A 25,826-nucleotide genomic window follows, 5' to 3' on the forward strand; every position below is an offset into this window, starting at 1 on the left:
TACAAAACAGCACTACACAAATGAGTACAACTAGGAAATCAAATAAGATCCGTGGATTGTTATCAAAGCCAGCATCCTGGTTGTGATGTTGGTTACCTCTGGGAGAAACGAGGCCAGGTGGTCAAAGGATGTATTATTTCTTAGAACTGCATGTGATCTACCCTCATCGCTATAAAAATTTCTGCTGATAAATCTGAGGGCACTGAGTTACACGAATGTCTGTTTCACAGCAGAGGGCACGGAGGCTGAGTGGTTGGAAGCTGAACCAAGATGACAGCGATAACAAGATGGGCCAGGACTCAGACCTGTGTCTGGCCAGCTGCAAATGCCCAACTGCAAAGCTATTCTGGTTGATAACTTAGACTAGAATGGAAATGACCCAAGGGTCCAATTAGTTGATTAATAAAATAAGGTAGCTGTATCACTTCAAAGAGTGAGCAATACTGTGCTTTTTGCTGATATAAATTAAAAAGCTTTTGCTCTAGAATGAAAGGCCAGGTATTGGGTAACTGAGCTCCTATCAAGACCACAGTAAGTATAAAGAAATTCACTGGGGGCTGGCATTGTGGCTCACTTGGTTAATCCTCCACCTGCAGCACCGGCATCCCATATGGGCGCCGGATTCTGTCCCAGTTGCTCCTCTTCCAGTCCAGCTCTCTGCTGGGAGTGCAGTGGAGGATGGACCAAGTGCTTGGGCCCTGCACCTGCATGGGAGACCAGGAGAGGCACCTGGCTCCTGGCTTCGGATCGGGGCAGCACACCAGCCACAGCAGCCATTGTGGGGTGAACCAATGGAAAGGAAGACCTTTCTGTCTCTCTCTCTCACTAATTCTGCCTGTCAAATAAATAAAAAAAAAAGAATATCACTGAAGCAGTGGCCCTGGCTGCAGGGCTCCGTTCTCTGCTGCTCCTCTCTCTGCCTCTTCCTGCCAGCAGGACTGTAAAACCAGCCAAAGCTTTGCGCCCAGCCAGTAGGGTGTCTGTCCCCTCCTGCCCTTCTCTCATCGGGTCCCCAGCAGTCTACTCCAGAGCAGCCTGAAGGCAGAGCCTGGGTGGACACCGGCAGGTGCGGCAGCCAGTAAGCTGTGACCTCTGCCCTCCAGCTGTACCAGCCCGCAGGGCAGATTCTGGTACAAAAGAAGGCTTCACTCGTTTCCCAGGAGGTGTGCGGCTCAGTCCCTGGCAGGGGGCATCAGCGGCATGAAGACTAAACCGAGGACATGGGTCCCAGGTGGCTGCACCACCCTTAGGAGACTCATTCAAACGCTGCCCCAGTAGTTCCCAGCAAGAGGCAATTTTGCCCTATGAGGACTCTCGACAATGTCTGGGGACATTCTTGTCACGACCTGCAGTGGACATTGCTGGCATCCAGTGGGAGGGGTCAGTGATGTCCACCAACTGCCTGGCTCAGCCCTGGCAGCGGTGACCATTTGAAGGATCAGCCAGCAAATGGGGGATCTCTATCTCCCTAACTCTTCTAAATAAATAAATAAATCTTTAAAATATAAAATAAAAATATTCTAAATCAAGCTTCGGCAAAATAATTTTATTTTATGTCTTCACACATGGTAAACATATACATCCAGTACGTGCTCCTCTCCCACATCTATCCACAAATGACTTCCTAATCAGCTTCGCTACTAAGTCAGTTGTAACTAAGAAAGTTCTCTCAGGTGAGACACGAGACGCGCTTTTAGACGGCTAATATTCTGAAAGCACGGGCTGGGCGCAGCGGGGTTGCTCGAGTTGGACGAGTTCCGTGGATGCAGGCCTCTGAAGAGCATCTGAAGTTTCAGGTGAACAGGCTGCAGCAACAGGCTCCTCTTGCGCTCCAGGGAAACTGCATTAGTTTTTCTGGTGATGGAACCATTTATCCACTGTACTCAAAAAAAATCAGAATTCCTAGTAAGAATCAAAATTATCCCTAATAGAAAACGAAGAGTATGCGCTTGCTTTAATGGCTCTTCATGCTAACTGTAGTGTGATTTTCAAAGCCATTTTCCATGTGGAAAAACCCTTTTCTTAGAGAATTCTAGCATGCGATGGGGAGAGGCGCGTGGAGCCCAGCCCACCCAGGGTCCACCAGGCGTCTATGTGGAACTCCAGCCTGGAGACCACTGTGATGGAGTGACAGTAAACACAGTAGGCACGCAGCAGCCCACCCTTCCTACACACGGTGCGGAGCTCTAAAAATGCCTCCCTTCTCTCCCTGTGTGTACGCGACGTGTTGGTAAACACAAGGAGGAGCCTGGAGGACGTGACGCTCGATGCAACAGCCAGGCATAAAACACGAACGCTGCACGGCCGCACTACCACGAGCAGTGGGGAGTGGAATGGCGCAAGCCAGGCTGGGCAGGAAGGTGGCCGGGGAAGGATGACACAGTGTTCCCGTTAGACAGGAGGGACTAGCTCCAGCGATCCACTGCGCACAACAGCGACCATGCACTGTGTGCTTCAAAGTAAAGGTTTCCGTCACAAAAAAAATTTAATTTTTTCGAAGTGACAGATTTATCAACCAGCCTAATTTAATCGTTCCACATTATAAGCATATACCAAAACATCACATTGTACCCTACTAACATAGCTTAGTATTGATCAATTGAGAATAAAATGTAACTGATTTTCCAAAGATAAGTAGAGCTTTTTGTTCCATTTACTGAATGCAGCTCTTACCATCTGTTGGTATCGTGCAGGCGGATTCACAGGGTGGTGGCAACTAAAATAAAACATAAAAATATATTAGCCTAATTCTAGGAGGGAAAAGCACAAAGTAAGATGACAGGGATTTTAAAGAACTTGAACACAGGCTATTCCGATGCTAGGCTCTAAATATCTAGATGTGAGGTTTGCTCTACCACTAAGCGAGGCTAACAAATTCCATCCTCTAGACAGGAAGATGACTAATAAAAATGTATGTTTTTCAAAGAAAGAAAAGGAACCAACTCTTGCATACAGACAGGGGGCGCCCACTGAAGTTTACAACGGCGTTAACCACCCTCCCGACTCTCCTCACTCAACTCTGCAGGACTCCCGGTAGGTAACACTGGATTTAAGTGGCCGGCATCACTGTTAAACTGTGTACTGCCACTTACAAGGCAGTAAAAAGATCTCCTTTTCTTTCATTTTCCTTATTTACTGTTGCAAATGAAAATAATTTACGACCTAATTTAGTCCTCTGTAACACAAGTCAAGCAATTAGAAACAGCACAGAAAGTTCTCGCTTTAACGGATGACGGACTACCTCACTTCAAAGTCCTTTCTAGTGTTACAAAAGCACGGATGACTTCGGTCCTTGTTGTGACCAAGTCAAGTCAATGTCCATTGCTTCTTTGAAAAATGGCTTCTGAGAGACAACAGGCACTTGCTTTTCCTTGGAACATTCTGGAATCACTTTGGTTTTGCTGTCTAACTGCTGGTCAACTAGACCACCCTCAGCTTCCCCCTCAAGTATCCTCTAGACGTCACCCAGCAATGTGCATGCAGGAGACACTCGGATATTTGCTGAAAGAAGTACTTCCTGTCCCCATGTAGCACCGCATTTTTCAGCCCCCAAATATTTTCTTTCTAAAGGAAACTTGTACATACAGCATCCACAACAGCTCTGGCCGCATCGGGGTCACACCTGAAGGGGCTCTCAGACACTGTCGTATTCATGCTATTAAATAAAACAAAAACAGTCATAAGACAAAACAACAAAAACAATTAACTCTTTGGATTTAAGGTGGAGATGATACACCAGGCTTGTTTTAATTGAAAGCTTTCTCATCTACGTGAAACACTGTGATGATTTACTTGGGCAACGTACAGCTATTTTTACAGTCAGTTTTATCCAAATCTTAATAAGTTCAGATTTAAGAACCTGAGATTGAATGTTTTCTAATTCTCACTGAAGTAGCAGGGAAATGTAAAGTGACACTCATGAGAAACGTATTTTCTCCTAACCAGAAAAAAATGAAATAAAAAAACCCAATTCCGATCAGTGTAGCTAAACATCTGACATGAAAGTCCTGGCTGAACATGCTGAGTGCCTGGGTGGCACCCAAGCAGCTTCCTATGAGTGTGCCCTGGGAGACAGCAGGTGGCGGCTCAAGTACTCAGGTGGCTGATGCCCACATGGGAGACATGCATTGAGTACCAGTCTCCTGGCTTTGGTCTGGCCCATCCCCAGCTGTTGCAGGAATCTGGAGGGGATGAAAGATCCCTCTGTCTCTCTCCATTTTAAATAAAGCGAAAGTAGGGGCTGATATTGTGGTGCAGTGGGATAAGCTGCTGCCTGCAATGCCAACATCCCATGTGGGCATTAGTTTGGGTCCTGGTTGCTCCACTTCCAATCCAGTTCCCCGTTAATGCACCTGGGAAAACTGTGGAAGATAGACCAAGTGCTTAGGCCCCTGCCACCCACATGGGAGATCTAGAAGAATTCCAGGCTTTTGGCTCTGGCCTGGACCAGCCATGGCTGTTGCAGTCATTTGGGGAATGAACCAGCAGATGGAAGACCTCTCTCTCTCTGTTCCTCCCTCTCTCTGTGACTCTGCTTTTCAAATAAATAAAATAAACCCTTAAATAGAAAGAAAAAAAGGGGGCCGGCGCTGTGGCATACTGGGGGAAAAGCCACCACTGTGGGGAGCAACTCGGACTAGACTAAGTTACTGGAATTAAGACTTATTCTATGCATCTGCTCTCCCACAATATGGCGCTGAGAAGGGAGAAACAGCTTCTACCCAGCTGCCTCTCACCAACTTGACAAGCTGCAGGAGCCGCTCCTGATTGGAGGAGAGCGGCGCGCTCGGCGTGTGGGTAGCAGAGTTGGGATTGGTGAAGAGGACTATAAAGGAGGAGAGAGACAACATGCACCAGGAACATCTAAGGGGAACATCTATCTGAAGGAACACCTGTGCAGCCCCCAAGAGAGCCGGCCGGCGGTATGCCGCTCCCCCGCGGAAGTGGGGAAAGTGGCAGGGGGAACCGCCCTTCCACGGAGGTGGAAGGGACGGTAGCCAACCCGGGAAGAACCAGCAGCAAACCCGGGGAGGGTCGAGCAGACGAAAGAACAGCGCAGGGTCCTGTGTCGTTCCTCCATGAAGAGGGGGAGCGACAACCACCTGCAGTGCTGGCATCCCATATGGGCGCCTATTCGAGACCCAGCTGTTCCACTTGCAATCAAGCTCTCTGCTATGGCCTGGGAGAGCAATAGAGGATGGCCTGAGTCCTTGGGTCCCTGCACCCACATGGGAGACCCGGAAGAAGCTCCTGGCTCCTGGCTTCAGATCGGTACAGCTCCGGCCGTTGCGGCCATTTGGGGAGTGAACCAGTGGATGGAAGACCTCTCTCTCTCTGCCTCTGCCTCTCTGTAACTCTGCTTTTCTAATAAATAAATCTTAAAAAAGACAAAAGGTTTATTGTTCACAGCTGGGTGCTGGTTTTTCATCACTATTTTACATGGGATCCTCTCCTTCATTTCAGATTCTGTCACAGGTGTGGACAGAAAGCTACCAACGCACACATCAACTCTGTGACCTTGCTGACATTGTCTTAGGGTTTCCTGAGCACATAATTACATCATCTAGAACAGCTGGTTCTCCCCTTCCAACGTTCCTACATCTTACTGGTTTCTTCTTCACTTCACTGACTAGTGTATTCAGAACGACAGTACCTAAGAGGAACAGTAGTGTGTTATGAAAGACTCAGCTCCAGCACTGACTCTGGGTGACTCTGGTTAAGTTCAGTACCCCACCTCTGTCACATGGCTGGCAAACTTAACAGCTCAGTAACAATCAGGCATCACCATGAGCAGCAGTCAATCCAGTGTGAAAGGTAGTTACTGGTTAGTGGCGATGCATATTACCTCCCAAGTTACTTCAAAAGGCTTGTAGGACATGGAATCAAGTTTCTTTTGGTGCAAAAATTTTAAAGTCCATTCATAGTTTTGCATTTTTCCAGATGCATGGATTTCAAAATTCTTTGTACCCAAAACAACGTATCCTTTCATTCCATTTTCCCATAGATGCTTTTCTCTTGCACCTATCTTATTTTATCCCCTATATTCTGAGCACCCTTTGTCAATTACCCCACACAGCTCTGATCTCACTGTTGCCTTTAACGTTCTAGTCCGTAGGTGTTCACAGAGCATGCCACAGGTACTTTGTACTTGTTTATGTGCTTATTTTCTCATTCACATGAGCACTGAGTGACAACACTGCCACCTCTTTCCTAAGTGCTGTGGCATAGTGGGTAAAGCTACCACCTGCAGTGCTGGCATCCCACATGGGTGCCAGTTCAAGTCCCGGCTGTTCCAGTTCCAATCCAGCTCCCTGCTATGGCGTGGGAAAGCAGCATAAAATAGTCTAAGGCCTTGGGCCCCTGTACCTGTGTGGAGGCACAGAGGAAGCTCCTGGCTCCTGGCTTCAGATCAGCGCAGCTCCAGCCATTGTGGCCAACTGGGGAGTGAACCAGTGGATGGAAGACCTCTCTCTCTCTGCCTCTCCTCCTCTCTCTGTGTAACTCTGACTTTCAAATAAATAAATAAATAAATCTTAAAAAAAAAAAAAAAAAAAAAGAGTACACTGTCTGAAAGCCTTTGGAGTGGGTTGGTCCCACACTGCAAGCCCCACAGCAGGGAAAGCTAACACTTACCAGCTGATCCCCTTTCCATCCGTCTTCTTAGTCACTAAAGCTTTCCAATAGTCATGAGTGCTTTTAATGATATCTACTGCAAAGGCCTATAATTTGAAAAGATAAGCATTACCACAGACAAGGATTCTACCAACATTTTCTACTTCTGATTTCTATTAACAATTCTACCAACATTTTCCCAGTGCCTAACACTTGGCCTTTTTTGAACCACTTCCTACATTGAAAATAGGAAAAAAAGGGCATCTGTATGAGCACCAGTTCAAGTCCAGAGGCTCTGATCCAGCTCCATGCTAATGTGCCCAGAAAGGCAGTCGAAGATAGTCCAAGTGCCTGGGCCCTGGCTATCCACATGGGAGACCTGCACGGAGCTCCAGGATCCTGGCTTCAGCCTACTCCAGCCCTGGCCATTTCAGTCATTTGGGGAGTGAACCAGCAGACAGATTTCTGTTTCTGCCTTTCCTCCTCTCTCTGTAACTTAGCCTTTCAAGTAAAATAGATAGATCTTTTTTTAAATGGAAAACAATATTTAAATGGATAAACATCAAGACTGTCTTCATTAAGTCTTTAGGCTTGTTTTATAGATCTTTAGATGGCAACAATGTGGTTACATTTTACATCTCAATACAAACAGACCTGAAGCTATAATTCTGAATGACACTTTACCTTATCTTTAAATTCTGCATTAAAGGCAAATTCATTTTCTGGTTTTCCATCAGGAACCTTGTACCTTCTAAACCAGTCCACTGTAGCTTCTAGGTAGCCCGGTTTCAGCCGTTTGACATCATTTATATCTAAGAGGATAAGCAGATGGCAGAATGCATGGTTATTATCTACACGTTCAACAGAAATAGTGTCTAATTTGAAAGAACTGTGGGGTGGATTATCAGAAAGCTCAACACAGAGTCTGATGTGTGTAGTGCCACTTGGGTTGCACATCCCATATCAGAGTGCACAGTTAAGTTCCAACTACTCCAATCCAGTTTTCTGCTAATGTGCATCCCGGGATGCAGCAGTTCAAGTATTTTGGTCCCTGTCACCCATGTGGGACCCAGATTAAGATCAAGTCTCATGGCTTTGGCCCAGTCCAGTCATGGCTATTGTGAGCATTTGGGGGAGTGAACCAGCAGATGGAACTCTCCATTTATGTGGCTGAAAACCTTTCAAATAAAAATACATTAAAAAAATTTAAATCTCAAAATAATGTTAGAGCTAACGACTTTGTTGAGCCAAGATTCCATATACATTAAAAGGAAACTATCTAGTGCCTTAGAATAGCTCTGACTCTAAGTGCTAAGAGATCAAATAAGATAGTAACTGCTATTAGTTAAGAGTAAGGAGAGGCTACACAGTGAAAGAACTAGTTGGACAAGTATTGGTAATTCCTATGAGAAGGGTGGAAGACACCAAAAATATCAAGTTGAGAATGTTATTTCAGAGTCACATCCCAATTATATACTACAAAGAACATTTATTACACTGATATCCACTGACTACCTATCTAATGTGATTAAACTTTGCTAGGTAACACTGGCATTCTATTAAAATGCTTTAGCCCAGCCATTGAGGTGTGCTTCTTTTAAAACCTTAACATTTCTGGGGCCGGCGCTACAGTGTATCAGGTTAAAGCCCTGGCCTGCAGGGCCAGCATCCCATATGGGTGCCATTTTGAGTCCCGACTTCTCCACTTCCAATCCGGCTTCCTGCCAATGTGCCTGGGAAAGCAGTGGAGGATGGCCCATGTGCTTGGGCTCCTGCACTCATGTGGGAAAACTGGAGGAAGCTCTTGGCTCCTGGCTTTGGATAGGCTCAGCTCCGACCGTTGCAGCCATTTGGGGAGTGAACCAGTGGATGGAAGACCTCTCTCTCAGTCTCTGTCTCTACCTCTCTCTGTAACTCTTTCAAATAAACAAAATCTTAAAAAAAGAAAACACTTTAAAGTGTCTGCACAGGGACCAGTGTTATGGTGGAGCAGCTTAAGACTTGGCTAGTGATTCCAACATTCCACACCAGAGAGGTGGTTCAAGTCCCAGCTATTCTGTTTCTGACCCAGCTCCCTGCTAATGCGTCTGGGAAGGCAGCCAAGGAAGGTCCCAGTACTTGGGCCCCTGCCACCCACGTGGGAGACCAGGATGGAGTTGCCGGCTCCTGACTTTGACCTGGCCCAGACCTGCCTACCGTGGCCATTTGGGAAGTGAACCAACAGATGGAAGATATCTCTCTCTCCCTCTCTCTCAGTCATTCTGCCTGTCAAATATTTTTTTAAAGTTTCCATATAGCCATCAACAACTGCCAGGCTCAATGTCATCAAACTGAACCCTAACTATTTGTGTAAGATAACCTGGCTTCAGTCCAATTCAGGATCCACATGAAGAATATCACACATATTATTAGCATTAGCAGGGAGCTGGATTGGAAGTGGAGCAACTGGGTCTCAATCCTGCGCACACACGAGATGCCGGCACCACATGTGCACTAAGCAGGAAGGGGACGGGAAGTGTATCAGCCAGAGGCAGGTATCCCAGGCAGTGGTTTAACCCGCTGTGCTACAATGCCTGCCCCGCAGGTTTATTTTGGTGACAAAAAATGTTGAAATGAATGCATAGTTTTTCCTAAGACACATTTTCCATAAACTTTTTCAAGACTCCTCATATATGCTCAGTTAAGTAAGCCAGACATAGCAGGCACCTATTACATGATCCTACTTATACAAAATGTTCAGAACAGGCTTATTCTAGAGAGACAGAAAGTAGATTCCGGGTTGCCGGGGACTGAGAGAAGGGGACAGAGTGATTGCCAATGGATACGGGATTTCCTGTTGGGGTGATGAACGTGTTCTGGATTCAGATAGCGGTGACAGCTGTGTAACTCAGTGAATACGTACGCTAAAAATCACTGAACTGTACACTTGGAAATGGTGACGTTCGTGGTATGCAGCCTATGTCTCAGTTACACATTTAAAAAAAAAAAAAAAACAGAGTCACTAAGTGTTAGTATGTGGGGAAAGAAAGGAAAAAAACTCAAACCAGCAGCATTCTTCTCTCTGGCACGAAGCAGAAGGCTGCCCAGTGAAGTGCCCCGGGGCAGGGCAGAGACGCTCCTCGGCCAGCAGTCAAAAGGGACGGGCTCCCACGGTGAAGCCTGCTGCTACTCAGACTTGAGACCCTCCGGTCCCTTACCGTTGTAATTGGCTGCGTCAGGATCGTCCACGTTGATAGCGATGACTTTCCAGTCGGTTTCCCCTTCGTCGATCATAGCCAATATGCCCAGAACTTTCACCCGGATTATCTCACCTCTCGCACACACCTGAGAGGCAACAAGCACAGTCACCACGCTACTATGCGATGCAACTCCACAAGAAAAGTGTCACTCCACAGACAACAGGAAGTCAGGACAATGCCAAGGCCCTGAAGATGCCTCCTCCAGGCAACCCTGTAAGAGCCGGGCAGCCGGGTGCCTCACCAGTGCTCTCCGGGTCGCAAACAGGACTCACAGGCCCCCGGCAAACCATAACACGGTCTAAAGAACACGAGTCACCCTGACCTATCACTGATGTGCTAAAGAACATGTTCCCCCACAATTAGTGTCAAAGACACACCTTTCTCTTATTTTATAAAAGACACTGAATTAGGCAATTCACACAATATGACTTAAAAACTTGACTTAAATTGACAGTGGCTAAGATGCTGCTTGGGACCCGGCATTCCACATCAGACTGGCTGGGTTCAAGTCTTGGCTCTGCTTCCATTCATCTTCTTGCTAATGCACACCCTGGAAGGCAGCAGGTGATGGCCCATGTACCTGGGTTCCTACCACCCAGGGAGGAGACTTGGATTGAGTTCCTGGATTCAGCCTGGCCCAGCCCTAGCCGTTGCAGTAAACCAGCAATATCTGTCTCTCTACCCTTTAAATAAATAAATAAATAAAGTGAGCAAGCAAGCCTTGACTTAAAACAAAATGACAGGGGCCAGTGTTTTGGCACAGCGAGTTAACGCCCAGGCCTGAAGCTCCAGCATCCCATATGGGCACCAGTCCTAGTCCTGGCTGCTCCACTTCCCATCCAGCTCTCTGCTATGGCCTGAGATAGCAGTAGAATATGGCCCAAATCCCTGGGCTCCTGCACCCACGTGGGAGACCCGGAAGAAGCTCTTGGCTCCTGGCTTTCGATCAGCACAGCTCAGGCCGTTGCGGCCATCTGGGGAGTAAACCAGCAGATGGAAGACCTCTCTCTCTGTAACTCTGTCTTTCAAATTAGCGGCTCACTAGGCTAATCCTCCACCTGGGGCGCCAGCATCCCAGGTTCTAGTCTCGGTCAGGGCGCCGGATTATGTCCTGGTTGCTCCTCTTCCAGTCCAGCTCTCTGCTGTGGCCTGGGAGTGCAGTGGAGGATGGCCCAGGTGCTTGGGCCCTGCACCCGTGTGGGAGGCCACGAGGAAGCACCTGGCTCCTGGCTTCAGACTGGCGCAACACACGGGCTGTAGCAGCCATTTGGGGGGTGAACCAACGGAAAAAGGAAGACCTTTCTCTCTGTCTCTCTCCCTCTTACTGTCTAACTCTGCCTGTCAAAAATAAATAAATAAATAAAAAATCTTTTAAAAAGACAATGTTTTTTAATACCATTGCAAATTTTAATACAGTATTATTTCTATTTTGTTTAACTTGATTTAAATAAGAAAATCCATTTAGACACAATAATTAAGAAAAGTAAATTCTTTATCAGTATTTCCAGAACCACAAGGAATTTAACATCAACTTTGAAAAGTTCTTTTACCTACATTCAAGGTTGCATTCCATAGCACCAGTTGCCTGATTTGTTTTTTCTTGTTCTCTAAGTCTCTAGTTGAAAATTCCAAATTGCCTTTTTAAGTGAGCATTTTCACTTCTTAATGCCTGCATGGCTAGTGCTATTTCAACTTGAATATTTGTGTTTCCACAAATATTCTCAGATATGCATGCCTCCACTTCTGTAATCAACCTCCGAATTTCTGAATCCTCTAACTCAAAAATATTTTCCTTGGGGCCAGCATTGTAGCATAGCGGGTAAATCCACTGGCCCATGAAGCTAGCAACCTATGTGGGTGCTGGTTCAAGTCTTTGCTGCTCCACTTCCAATCCAGCTCCCTGCTAATGTGCCTGGAAAAGCAGTGGAAGATGGCTCAAGTACTTGAGTCCCTGCACCCACATGGGAGATCTGGAAGAACATCTGGGGAGTGAACCAGTGGATGGAAGATCTCTTTCTGTTTTTCTCTCTCAACTCTGCCTTCCAAATAAATAAATCTTAAAAAAAAAAAAAAAAAAAAGGTACTTTCCTTGATTTAATTTACAGGAAAAGTGAAAAATAAACTGAAAAGGGCACAAGGTTTGGGTTACTTCTCAAAAATAAACTGAAAAGGGCACAAGGTTTGGGTTACTTCTCAAACTGAGATTTGTTAAGTGTTAACAGTTGGTTATTAAAGCAATGCTAAGAAGGAAATATCTGCATTTTCTTTTCTTTTCTTTTCTTTTTTTTTTTTTTGACAGGCAGAGTGGACAGTGAGAGAGACAGAGACAGAGAAAAAGGTCTTCCTTTTTGCCGTTGGTTCACCCTCCAATGGCCGCCTCGGCCGGTGAGCTGCAGCCGGCGCATCGCGCTGATCTGAAGCCAGGAGCCAGGTGCTTCTCCTGGTCTCCCATGCGGGTGCAGGGCCCAAGCACTTGGGCCATCCTCCACTGCACTCCCGGGCCACAGCAGAGAGCTGGCCTGGAAGAGGAACAACCGGGACAGAATCCGGCGCCCTGACCGGGACTAGAACCTGGTGTGCCGGTGCCGCAGGCGGAGGATTAGCCTAGTGAGCCGCGGTGCCGGCTTACATTTTCTTAAAATAATTAGTCTATTATAAGGAGCTAATCATCTTTAGGTGTCTAACCACTAAAATTTTCTCACCACAAATCCTCTTTGAATCTTTTCAAGGTCCATTTGGACCAAAGAGAATGAATATACACCTGCAAGCAAGAGACTAAACATCTGTTATTCCCTAACACATTTCAAATTCACAGGACACAATACGGGAAAAAAATCTAAAACAAGAACACAACAGGCAGAATGACTTTCTGTTACTCAAGATGCAGTTTTATGGAAAACTCCATGTCACTGATTCTGACTTTGCCGGGTGGCGGATGACGTGACACTGTGTTTAGTATAACACCACGTGACAATAAGAAAGTACTCGTCCACCTTGTTCTGCTCCCAGGGCCTTCAGCTCTCCCAACACATGCTTTATAGTTCTAACTTTTCTGGCATTTTTGGCCTTTGGTGCATCCTTCAGTATTTCTGCATCGTGTATATGTATGTTTAAATCCTTTCCCTTACTGGTGGACCTTCCAATTTGTTCTCTGGTATTTTTGTCTTCATTAGTTGCCAAGAAAGCTTGTTGTGATCATGTGGGGCTCTGGTATGTCTGACTGTCAGAGTGCATTTCTTTTCCATGAGACTGAAACAGAGACATGTACGTTTGAAAACACTTTAGTAGGTCTGCTTCCTTAGAAACTCCTTCTGGTGGCAGAATCCCATTAGCAGGACCCAGCTGCTGAAACGTTCAAAGAGCTGATCTGTCAGGGTGGGGCAGGCTGCACGGAAGCGCAGGACTGGTTATCAGCAGATTCCTTGGAACACCAGTAGGGTTCACAGAAACTGTTCTGCCTTGTGATGCAAACTGGCTGTCCAGTCAGCATGACCCACTGAAGGGCATGGTGGCTGCTGAGCTGACCAGACTGGAACGGAGGTACATACGCCATAATTAGACTGTGATGTTGCCCGGAACTACATTTCTTTCCAGACTAATGGAACAGTATCCTTATCCTCTCTTTTTAGATCTGTACTCCCTTCTAAAGTTCTGGAATTATATCTGTTTTCTGACTATGCTGTTTCTGTACCTGAATCTTCACTTCTCAGCAAGGAAGCTCAACCACCAAGAATGTATGGGATTAGCCAGAATCTGCATTAAAACCTGCTATTTTTCTTAAACAGGTCCCATTCCTTCCATTTGTTAATTCAGCAAGCCCAGTGTGCCTTCCTGAAGGTAACACCTGGCCATCTCTCACAGCCAAGGAACGGCCCTGACCCAACGCATCGACTCCCGGCCCTCCTTGGCCAGCCCCCGACAAGGTCTTAAAAATTTATTTCCTGGGGTTGGCACTGTGGCGTGTGGATTAACGCCCTGGCCTGAAGCGCCGGCATCCCATATGGGTGCCAGTTCGAGACCGGCTGCTCCACTTCCAATCCAGCTGTCTGCTAAGGCCTGGGAAAGCAGTAGAAGATGGTCCAAGTGGTGCACCCACATGGGAGACATAGAAGAAGCTCCTGGTTCCTGGCTTTGGATTGGCACAGCTCCAGCCGTTGCAGCCAATTGGGGAGTGAACCATCAGATGGAAGACCTCTCTCTGTCTCTCTCTCTCTCTCTCTCTCTCTGCCTCTCCTCTCTCTGTGTAACTCTGACTTCCAAATAAATAAATAAATCTTTAAAAATTTTTTTCTCTGTGTCTCTCCTTCTCTAACTCTTCCTTTCAAATAAATAGTATTTTTTATAATTTATTTTCAGGGCCAGCATTGTGGCGCAGCGGGTTAAGCCACAATCTGCAGAGTCAGCATCCCATATGGGTGCCGGTTTGAGTCCTGGCTGCTCCGCTTCTGATCCAGCTCTCTGCTAATGGCCTGGGAAAAGCAGCAAAAGATGGCCCAAGTATTCAGTCCAATGTCACGCATGTGGGAGACCTGGGTGAAGCTCCTGGCCATTGTGGCCATTTGGGAAGTGAACCAACAGATGAAAGATCTTCCTGACTCTCCCCCTCTCTCTGCAATTCTGATTTTCAAATAAAATAAATGAATCCTTAAGAATTTTTCATTTTATTTAGAAGGCAGACAGAGACACAGAAAGACAAACACAGAGAGAGAGAGATCTTCCAACAGCTAGTTCACTCAGCAAACGCAGGCAACAGCCAGAATTGGGGCAGGCCAGAACTCAATATGCTCTCCTATATGAGTGGCAGGGACCCGAGTACTTGAGCCATCATCTGCTGCCTCCCAGGGTGTGCACGAGCAGGAAGGAAGAATCAGAGCTGGGACAATCTGAGGTGCAGGTTTCCCAAGCAGTGTCATAACTGCTGCACCAAACACCTACCCCAGAATGACAACTTGGTTTTTTGTTGTTTCTTTCTTTGAGCCTTAGAGATTATAAGCAAATACACTCAGAATCTTTCTGGAGGTAGAGGAGAGGGGAAGACAGACAGAGCTCTCCAACTTGCTGGTTCCCTTCCCACAAAAGTCAGGGCTGTACCAGGTGGAAACTAGGTGCTGGGAATGTAATTTAGGTCTCCCACACAGGTGACAAGGGCCCAACAACTGGAGACATCACTTGCTTCTCCCAGGGTGCGTGTGCATTGGCAGAAGCTGGAATTGGGAGCAGAGCTGAGACTGAAACCCAGGCACTCTGATATGGGGTATGAGCATCCCAGGCAGCATCTTACCTGCTGTGCCAAGCCCTCACCCCCACAATCAGAATCGCAGAGTGAGCCTAACTGCTGGAGAATCCCTTCCCCAAGTCTCCAACTTCGGAGGTTATTTGGCTGGGTCAGTTCACTGATCATTCCAATCATTAGGCAAGGGCTGCCTTGTACCGAGATGAAATTTCCCTCCTGAAACATTACACGGTGATGCTCTGCCTGCTGAAGAAACGCAGAACACACCCGCTGTTTCTGTGTCTACACACACTTTCCAGACCAGGTTTAAATATACAAGTTCTACCACATAAACGATTAGGAGGAAATGGGAGCTTTCAATGTGTGACCCAAAGAGACATCATTTCAGTAATGTGCGTATCTTCACAGTATTTTTTGAAATATGAACTTTGATATACCAATATCACCTCAACACTAAGGAAAAAGAACATCAGATTGCATCACCTTGCTTCCAATTTCACACACATCAATTGGGTCATTGTCGCCACAACAGCCGGTGTGTTTGTCATTGTGTCCTGGGTCTTCCCAAGTCTAAGAGAAAAAAAAGAAAAAAAAAAAGCTTACAGTAGCTTATTCCTACACATCCACACTGCTGCCACAGTGGATCATGTTGACAGGAGCAGAGAACAGTCCACGAATCTTTCTGGGAAAGTATGGATTTTCAGCTATTTTTTCTCTCTTTTTTAAAAGTCCTTTATTCACATTTCAGAATCTTAACTACACACAATAATTTCTATTAAATGTTGAAACTCCAGTTATGCAGATAACACCATGCTAAATTTGAGTTTTAAAACACACAGTGATCTTACTAAAAACAAATGAGCAGGTCGGCACTGTAGCATAGTAGGCTAGACCTTGGCCTGCGGCACCAGCACCCCAGGTGGGCGTTGGTTTGAGTCCCGCTGCTCCTCTGCTGAACCAGCTCTCTGCTGTGGCCTGCGAAAGCAGCAGAAGATGGCCCAAGTGCTTGGGCCCCTGCACTCACATGGGAGACCCAGAAGAAGCTCCTGGCTCCTGGCTTTGAATTGGCCAGCTCTGGCCATTGTGGCTATTTGGGGAGCAAACCAACACCTCTCTCTGTCTGTAACTCTGCCTCTCAAATAAATTAAAAAAAAAAAAGAAAAAAAGAAAAGCCCCCCTACTTAATAACTGAGACATCATCAATTACAAATATCTACAGAGCCAAATATTAACTTTAAAAAACATGAAGAGAAAACTACTTTTTTTTTCTTCTAGGTATTTCCTATCTTCCGTTAGCCAGATTTTCTTTATGACACTTCCCCAACACAGGTAGGCAGCTACATGAAAACAGCCATGAGCCAAGGCTGAAGAGTTAGCTTCCTGGAGAGCTTCTGAAGCTTCCGGTGACTAAATTGCAAGCCAGAGTCCTTGAAGAGCATCTCAGGAAAGAACTGAAACCTGTGCTTGCTAGGAAGTTAGTTTAAAACAGAGCCACTGTGGGGCCTTTTCTCTGCCAAAGAGAACAGATTCCTTGGAACTGTTTGCCTATAGGGCGGGAATAAAGGCAGAAAGACAAAAGTGAAGGCAGGGAAGGGAACCACAGGCAACAGCAAAACCCCAGGCGTGGAGGAGAAAGTATTCCAGCAGGTTCCCCGAGGGAGGAGCCCTCAGACATTAATCAGCCGCAGTGCAAGGGAAGAGCTACCACGAAGGCAGAAACACGGCTCTGGGATTACCCAACGAGCCAGATGAGTCTGGCCTGCACTCTAGTAACTTACAGATGGTTTCACAGTAGGTTCCATTTAATGGGCTTAACGGCTAACAAAAAAAAAAAAAAAAAAAAAAAATCTATCAATGGAAAAAAACGAAGTTAAATGCGCAGCCAAGTGTCACAGCACTGACTCCCTAGTGTCATGGCGTTGGCCCAGCCAAACCAGGACTGAATATGTCATTTGCTTGTCAGAGATGTGCTTCCGGTGACTGTTCACTCACCGTGGATTAGGCTCTGCTTCCCACTGTCCCCGCGCTGGGGATCAGCAGGAAGCGATGCAGACAGAGCCCCTCCAGCGCTGGCGGGTTAAGCACGCAGGCCCCATCCCTCCTGAATCACCGAGAGCCTGGCCTCAAGAACAGATTCAGGACTCCAAGACGAGCCAACCGCTCCGAGAACGTGTGTGCCAGGAACTGAATGCTCCGTCCCTCACAGCACCCAGGCAGGCTCCGACAGAGAGAGGGAGCCGAGGGGGCAGGCCGGGGAAGGGCCTGCAGGGGTCTGGCAGAGCCAAACGCCGGGTTCTTCCCCACCACCATGCACACGCGTTCCTCTGCAGACTCAGGGAAGGTGTGCACACGACTCCCACGGGAGCGGTGCACAGGGAAAAGGATGCACTTTCTCAATTTCAACATCCTAGCACTTACCTTTCAGTTTATCTTGAAAAGAAGTTACTCAAGCATTCAAATGAGTTCATTGCGCCTTGTGATGTGTTTAAATCTCTCTAAGTTAACCTTTAGCAAGCGACACAGCCGCAGGGAGCCGTACCTGAGGGATGGCGCCGTAGTTCCAGATGTAGCCCTTGTAGGGGAACAAGTTGGCCACGTAGCGCAGTTTCCCTTTCTTCACATCTTGTTTAATCGGATTTAAAGGGTCCTTTGTGGCGATCTGAAGTGAAATTTGACATCATTGAGGGTTTGGGTGTGAAACACTGGTCACACCCGAGGACTGGAGGACGTGACATGGGCTACACATGGCCCCCGATTCTCCCTTAATGATATATTTTGGCCCCACCATCACAATCTGACCTAAATGCATCTCAGTAAGCAGCCAGTAAGGGAAGGCCTACTTGAGGGACACTGAGAAGGGGGAAGGCAGCCACTGATCCTACAGCTGGGATGAATCCTAACATCCGAGATAGAGGGACACTCAGCTCTGCTTTAAAGCGCCTAGTGTCACTCAAGCACTTGAGCACTGACAACATGCCGGTGTGATTACCAACGACATGAAACACGTAATAAATGACCCATGATAAGGCAGCTAAGTCAGAGGGAGTCGGAAAGAAACTACCAAACGCAATGGAAATTCCCATGAGACTGTTCGCACCTAAGGTGGCTTCAGGATGGAAGGAAAGGACTGAGAGGAGAGCCAGGCAGTCCCGGGCCTTGGCTCCGTCTACAAAGGGGCCTGGCGGCCTTCAGCTGGAGCTCAGAGAGCCGCTGGAAACACACAGGGGCCAGACAGGTGTCGCCGTCCCACCCCATTACCAGTGCAAGGTGAACGTTACCTCCATTTTGGCGTTAGACCAGCGTGGTACTTCAACCACCATGTGGAACACGTCCTGAAAACAAAGCAGAGGTGAGAACCACGGCAGCTCATTTGGCCCCTGATTTCAGGGGGAAACTGTTCACAGGGGCACATCCCTGAAGGCAATGGACTGTCCGCAAAATGCATCAAAAACGCAACATGGAATGATGAGTGAAGACAGAAATCAAACGCAAAATAATATTTAGTGCTGCTGACCCAATGGGGGAAGTGTATGATTGACACTGTGCAATTTTTTCCCATTTACTTAATTTGAGAAGCAGACAAGCAGAGCTCCCGCCCACTGGCTCACTCCCCAAATGCCAGCATTGCCCAGGGCTGGGTCACTGATGAAGCTGGGAGCTGGGAACTGAATCCAGGTATCCCCCCGTGGGTGGCAGGGACCCGACCACTTGAGCCATCACTGCTGCCTCCCAGAGTTTACATCGGCAGGAAGCAGGGGTCGGAGACCACAGTCGAACACAGGTGCTTCCATGCAGCACAGAGGCACCAACACCTGCCCCAGTCGTGTCATTCTTTCTTCTGTGCATTTTACATTTGTTAGTACAAAAAAAAAAAAAAAAAAAAAAAAAGAGGAGGGTGGAAAGAATGTTTCCAGAAAGCAGGGAAATGATTTTTAAACAAACAGAACTTCCATCTCTGAAGGCGGCTGGCTTCAAAACAACCATCTCCGAGAATCTGTGGCATCTCCTCGGGTGACACTGCAATTACTCACAGTGTTTCTCAAGTTCCTATTCTGAAGCACTTCGTACAAAAGACAAATCCCGAATCAGCCTGATTACTCTGGACACGCTGTGCTTCTAGCATCAAATGAAAATCAACTCAATTACCCACTTTATTCTCCCAATGTAGCCGTCTTTTAAAAACCAAGACTCCCTAAAAAAAGACTAGAAGTTTGATAATTAAAACAAAAGAACATGTCCCAAAAACATGACAGCTCTATAATTAGCATACAGCCTTAACCAGACTACATTAAAGCAGATGAAATACTCTCTGCCTCTCCTCTCTGTGTGACTCTTTCAAATAATAAATAAATCTTAAAAAAATAAATAAATAAAATAGGGTGGCCGGCGCTGTGGCTCAGCCTGAAGCGCCAGCATCCCATATGGGCGCTGGTTCAAGTCCCGGCTGCTCTACTTCCCATCCAGCTCTTTGCTATGGCCTGGGAAAGCAGTAGAAGATGGCCCAAGTCCTTAGGCCCCTGCACCAGCATGGGAGACCCAGAAGTTCCTGGGTCCTGGCTTCGGATTGGCGCAGCTCTGGCTGTTGCAGCCAACCGGGGAGTGAACCAGCGGATGGAAGACCTCTCTCTCTCTGCCTCTCCTTCTCTCTCTGTGTAACTCTGACTTTCAAATAAATAAATTAATATTTTTTTAAAAAAGTAAATGAAATATTCAGGGGGAGAAATATCACTTCGTCACCTCATTTTGCACACCAGAATGGCATATGGACTGACACAGGCCTTCTCATTAAAAGGAGCCGTAACTAGGCAGAATATTACTTTCCCTTTTCATTTTTTTAAATAAAGACTTATTTATTTATTTGAAAGGCAAAATTACAGAGAGGCAGAGAGAGGTCTTCCATCCGCTGGTTCACTCCCCAATGGCTGCAACAGCTGGTGCCAGGAGCTTCTTCCGGATCTCCCATGTGGGTGCAGGGGCCCAAGGACTTGAGCCATCCTCTACTGCTTTCCCAGGCCATAGCAGAGAGCTGGATTGGAAGTGGAGCAGCCAGGACTCGAACCGGCACCCATATGGGATGGCGGCACTGCAGCTCTGGTCCCAAAATCTCACTTTCCCAAGTAATGAGACCTACTGCAGTTTTCCAGATCAGGTCCGCCACGCACACAGGGGAAGCCAAGTCTGCAACTACTCCTTCCCAAAACTGATTTAAAGAAAACCACTTAGTCACACAGCTTTTAGAATTACCTCTTTGCTATTTTACATGAGAAAAAAACAAGGACTGGGGAACTGCAAGGAAACAGGTCAAAGGTTTCAAGCCAAAAATGACCTTGCTGCTACTTTTAACCAAGCAGAAATGCTACACAGATTTCTACACAAATGTGTAAAACTTCTGTCACTTCTTTAAGTTCTGGGTTAAATAACCTGTGGCATACTGAAGTACTCCATAAGCTTCTACTCAATGCTCCTAAAGCATACTTAATACAACATAAAGACCCAAAATGGAAATATTACTCAAATCAGGACTGAACCAACTGTCCCACCTCTATAAGGCAGTAACTGATGGCTTAGAAAACGGGACGCTGATTGTTCGTGGGTAGGAAACCTCAGAGCCAGTCTCTGATTAAGTTGCATTTACCCACGATATCGTGCCACTTCTCAGACATAAAAACTCTCTGTATGTCTGATGTAAGAAAAAGCCTGGGCTTTACAAGTCGTCAGCAGCAATATCCTACAGTTTCACAAGGTGGCGCTGTTACAACATGAAAGACAGCCTCAAACACCAAGAAGCGCAGTTGTAAATGTTTTCTAAAGAAAATGCCAGCAAACGAATACATTGCTTCCAGAAAAATGTACCAAACAGAGCCGAAATCCCCACTTTAAAATTTGGAAATTGGGGCTGCTGTTGTGATGTAGTGAGGAAGGCCGCCACCTCCAATGCCAGTCTCCCAGGTGGGTGCCAGCTCATGTACCGTCTGCTCCACTTCCCATCCAGCTCCCTGCTAGCAGCCTGGGGAGAGGCAGTAGAAGATGGTCCCACGTAGGGGACCGGGATGAAGCTCCTAGCTCCTGCCCTGGCTGTTGCTGGGAAGTGAACAAGCAGATGAAAAGCGCGCGCTCTCTCTCTAAATTTTCAAATAAATAAACAAAATCTTTTTTAAAAATTGGAAACCATATCAAATGCTTTCATGGCCATAAATGATAAATATGCATAGACTATCAAAAGAGCACTACCTGATATGAACCTACAGCACTCCTGGATAGGAAAGACAAGAGGATGTCTTCAAAAACTTTAAGAGAACCCTACTGCGACAAGAACTACAGAAGCCTGAAGCTCCGGTGCTCTTCAGGAACTACCTGGGCCAAAAATACCAAGAAGGACCTGCAAAAAAGCACAGCTGCTTCATCCATTGTATTGATTTATTGGTGCTATTTTAAGTGAACACAGTTATGGGGTACAGTGTGATGTCAACCCATATGTACAGATCAAAGCAGGCTGACTAGCATTTCCACCTCTTTAAACATTAACAAACTGGTTTGATTAACAATAAGGGCACACCTCCACTGGACGGTGTGACATGCCAGAGCACACACTTCCCAAGTCCAAGCAACCAGCACTTCCCTCTCTGTCATTACTTTACAGCTGGAGCTGAAGAGTTAGAATTGTTATGTGCGGGTGTAAAAAGTTAAGCTTAAGCTTACAGGTTTAAACCTTCCTGGTACAGCTGTAAAAATAAGAGTGAAGTAGCACCTTGACAGTAGGGACTCCATTTTGGAGCACTTGAGACTCCATTCTGGGAAAGGAACCCCCCCACCGTGAGACTCTGGTCTGAAACTATGATCTTAAATAGTCGGACAATAGCAGTGCACTACATCACCCTTGGCAGAGCACAAAAACCCCCTAGCATGATTGCTCAAGCTTAAAAATAAAAAGGTTACCTGGGTTACCTGAGCTAATAATGAAAATGTGATTTGTCTATGTCTTAAGATCATAATTGCTGATTGTAAGATATTAGCAACCGCTTAGCAACCGTGTATTCCCCCCTTCCCGGTTTTGCGGTTTTTGCCTTTATAAACCCTAACCTTTGGTTATTCGGGGCTGCTCTGGTCATGATGATCAGACAGCCCCAGCATGCTGGATAATCAATAAAGCTTCCCCTTGCTGTTTGCATAAGAGACGTCTCTTGGTGACGTTTTTCGGGCGGTTGACTCTAACAGAGCCTCTGAGTTCCTCAAATAAATTCATCACTTTTAACAAATACTTATGAAGAATCACTACAGCAGGGGCACTTGATAAACTCTGCAGAGGGGCCAGCACTATGGAGCCGTGGGTTAAGACGCTGCCTGCAATGCCGTATCAGCACTGGTTCAAGTCCTGGCTGCTCTGCTTCTAATCCAGTCCTCTGCTAATGCACCTAGGAAGGCAGCAGAAGATGGCCCAATTACTTAGGTCCCTGCCACCAACACGGGAGACCAGGATGGAGCTCCAGGCTCCTGGCTTTGGCCTGGCCCAGCCCCAGCTTTTGTAGCCATTTGGGGAGTGAACCAGCAGATGGAAGATCTCTCACTCCCTGTCATTCTTTCAAACACGAATAAATCTTAAAAAACAAAAACAAGGGGCTGACGCTATGACATAGTGGGTAAAGCTGCTGCCTGCAGTGCCAGCATCCTATATGGGCACCAGTTTGAGTCCTGGCTGCTCCACTTTGGATCCAGCTCTCTGCTATGGCCTGGGAAAGCAGTAGGAGTTGGCCTAAGTCCTTGGGCCCCTGCACCTGTGTGGGAGACCCAGAGGAAGCTCCTAGCTTTGGATTGGTACAGCTCTGGCCACTGTGGCTGTCTGGGGAGTGAACCAGTGGATGGAAGACCACTCCCTCACTCTCTACCTCTCAAATAAATAAATAAATCTTTAAAAACAAAACCAAAAAGCACACTAAAATTGTAGGAAATGCCTCCTATGGAAAAACTGCAGGGTTTTCAAAGTTTTGGCATCAAAATAAACATTTTATTTTTCACAAACTTTTTAAAGTACCTTCATATGTGCCAGACACTTTTCTAGGCTCTGAAAACCAGCAGTGAACAAAATAAAGGTCCTTTTAACTCTCTAAAAGTTGGGTTTTTAAAACAGATTTTATTTATTTGAAAGTCAGAGTTACACAGAGAGAAGGATAGGCAGAGAGAGGTCTTTCATCCACTGGCTCACTCCCCAACTGGCCACAGTGGCCAGAGCTGCACCCATCTGAAGCCAGGAGCCAGGAGCCAGGAGCTTCTTCTGGGTCCGAAGCACCTGGGCCATCCTCTACTGTTTTCCCAGGCCACAGCAGAGAGTTGGATCCAAAGTGGAGCAGCCAGGACTCGAACTGGTGCCCATATAGGATGCCGGCACTGCAGGCGGTGGCTTTACCCACTATGCCATAGCACCAGCCTCAAAAGTTGGATTTTCAAACCTGGTGCTTCCAGCTTATAGGCCTCAGGCTCCAGGCTGGGGCCCACAATCCTAGGTGAGTGAAGAGTCCACCAAATAAATGCGCAGTTTGCAAAATGAATATTCAGTACATCTTTCAAACGCATGGAGAGGGGCCCACATTGTGGAGTAGTGGGTAAAGTTGTTGCCTGTGATGCCAGTGTTCCATATAAATGCTCAATCATGTCCCAGCTGCTCTACTGCCAACCCAGCTCTGTGCTAATGCACCTGGGAAAAGCAGCAGAGGATGGCCCAAGTACTTTGGCCCTTGCTGCCCACCTGGGATACCCAGATGAAGCTCCTGGCTTTGGCCTGCTCCAACATGGGCTGTTGTAGCCATCTGGGAAGTGAACCAGTGTATGGAAGATTCCCCACCCTCCAGCCTCTTCCCTCTTTCTGTAACTCTTTCAAATAAATAAAAATATTAAAGCAGTGCCCTTGTGGCAGCCTCTAGACAATACTTACTCCACCAGTCACTACCACAAAGGAAGGCATTTTCAGCCTTTTTATATAAGAAAAGGAGGGTCTCGTGTTAGCAGGAACCACTACTGAAGAACTGATTTCCCCTAGACTTCATGGCTACAGCTCAGAGTTGCCACTGAGTTGAACAGGGTGTAATTTAGGATTTTTAGGGCAAGTGACATCAAACAGTCTACTAATTACTCTACTGCTATAAAAACTCAGTGCTAAAACACCCTGTATTGTAATATTCCCAGTTTTTATGCACGTAAAAACACCAAGATTTTAAGAAATGCCATACCACCCAGGCAGACTCATGCCTTCCTCCCTTAATCCCAGCTGGTTCCAACTGTTACTTAGCTCAATCCCGGATTTACCATCCTATTGTTAGGACTTCCCAGAATTCTCTACTCCCCTTCTCCCATGCTCAGGATCCCCAATCTCTGAGCTCCCTGTTTACAGTTCCAGAAAAAGCAAGAGGCTGGCCTCCTGGGGAAGGGGGGGGGGGCGGGAACGACTGATAAACCTGCAGGGGAGAATAAAAGGCGACCAGCGCTATAGCGCTGACCTCTCCAAGCCAGAGACAGAAGGGCAGAGCCCACATCCCAGATCCGCAACCATTTCATCAAGAGTTCAAGAACACTAAGGGTAGAGATGGCTCTATTCCAAGGAAACTGGAAACATCACAGGCCTGAAATGTGTAAGATCGTTTCAGGCATAGAACTACTTCCTGCATCTCGGCTAGGCTACCATGCCACTGACTGAGCAGGACCACTACAGCAGTGCGGTGAGGACGCTGGAGCCTCCCCAGGCTGATGCACCTGGGCTCCCGCAGGCCCGGTCACTAACGAGCAGGCTCGGCAAGGGGGTAGGCGGTTATTCCTGACGCGGGTAAGCCCGTGTACAGGGCACACACTCCATTAATTCCACCCCCGGTCTTTATTAAGAGACACATGCTGTGACTTAGACGCGGCTTCCAGCGCTGCCTGTGAACCATCAGGGGACTATGGCACACTGCATCACCCCAGCACGGTGGCTGAAACTGGCACTTGCAAGCTGGCTCATCTTGGGTTTCTATGTCATGCAAATACCAGACTTACAAGGAACAACAAAAATCACCTTTCGGTCCCACCACTTTACTGTTTTGCAGTAACAGCTGGAGGAAAACAGTGGTGGCAGGGATTTTTTCTCCTCTTCCCCTAGAGATTAGACAGAAAGCAAGAAGCTGGTGCTAACCAGGGCCGCGACAGCTTCTTCCTGCTCATGGGCTTCTGGAGTGGAATATCAAACCCCCACCAGCCATAGGGAAGCGCTGCAGCCCCATGGGAAGGGAAGCTGGGGTCCCGTGTCACCAAGAACAGGTCACCCTGTCCAGCGCTCACCAGGTAACAACAGTTCATAACCCTCACTTGTTAGCTTTGGCTTTAAAGTTGGTTATAGGATTATAAAAGGATAAATTCTAAGTTGTGAAAAGTACATGGATTGCCGAGTTATTCTGTTGACATGTGATTAAGGTATATTTGAGAAGCTAACATAAGGAAATATGATCACCAAATCTCAGTGTTGTGCCCCTTATGCAGTTAGATTATAGCTGGACAAAGAAAAATGTGATGTATACCAATCAAAAAACAAGTATCCAAATTGTGCTAAGAGTGCAGGGGAGGGCAGGCAGCTAGCCTAGCAGTTAATACACAAGCTATGCACACCCACCTTGGAGTACTTGGGTTCTTGCTACCCATGTGAGAAACCTGGACTGAGATCCTGGTTTCAGGCTTTAGCCTGGAACCTGGCCAATGCAGGCAAACAGGGAGTGAACCAGCAA

The 25,826-nt window shown here is 46.9% G+C and overlaps 1 protein-coding gene and 1 pseudogene across 1 annotated transcript in view; both read right to left on the reverse strand.

Moving 5' to 3' along the window:
- Positions 1-1,531: 1,531 nt before the first annotated feature.
- PPA1 (inorganic pyrophosphatase 1) overlaps positions 1,532-25,826 on the reverse strand; it is a 33,563-nt gene continuing 9,268 nt past the window's right edge. The window contains exons 3-11 of the mRNA XM_051823829.3: positions 18,363-18,416; positions 17,624-17,743; positions 15,568-15,654; positions 9,810-9,936; positions 7,297-7,424; positions 6,634-6,719; positions 3,586-3,655; positions 2,674-2,716; positions 1,532-1,877 (exon numbers count right to left, since the gene is read on the reverse strand). Coding sequence (XP_051679789.1) covers positions 1,846-1,877; positions 2,674-2,716; positions 3,586-3,655; positions 6,634-6,719; positions 7,297-7,424; positions 9,810-9,936; positions 15,568-15,654; positions 17,624-17,743; positions 18,363-18,416 — 747 coding nt within the window. The 3' untranslated portion in view covers positions 1,532-1,845. The remainder of the gene's footprint in view (positions 1,878-2,673; positions 2,717-3,585; positions 3,656-6,633; positions 6,720-7,296; positions 7,425-9,809; positions 9,937-15,567; positions 15,655-17,623; positions 17,744-18,362; positions 18,417-25,826) is intronic.
- LOC138845484 (coiled-coil domain-containing protein 14 pseudogene) lies at positions 12,656-13,739 on the reverse strand (annotated as a pseudogene).

Source organism: Oryctolagus cuniculus, chromosome 15 (genome assembly GCF_051225735.1).
Source record: "Oryctolagus cuniculus isolate XC-2025 breed Fujian yellow rabbit chromosome 15, ASM5122573v1, whole genome shotgun sequence".
NCBI lineage: Eukaryota > Metazoa > Chordata > Mammalia > Lagomorpha > Leporidae > Oryctolagus > Oryctolagus cuniculus.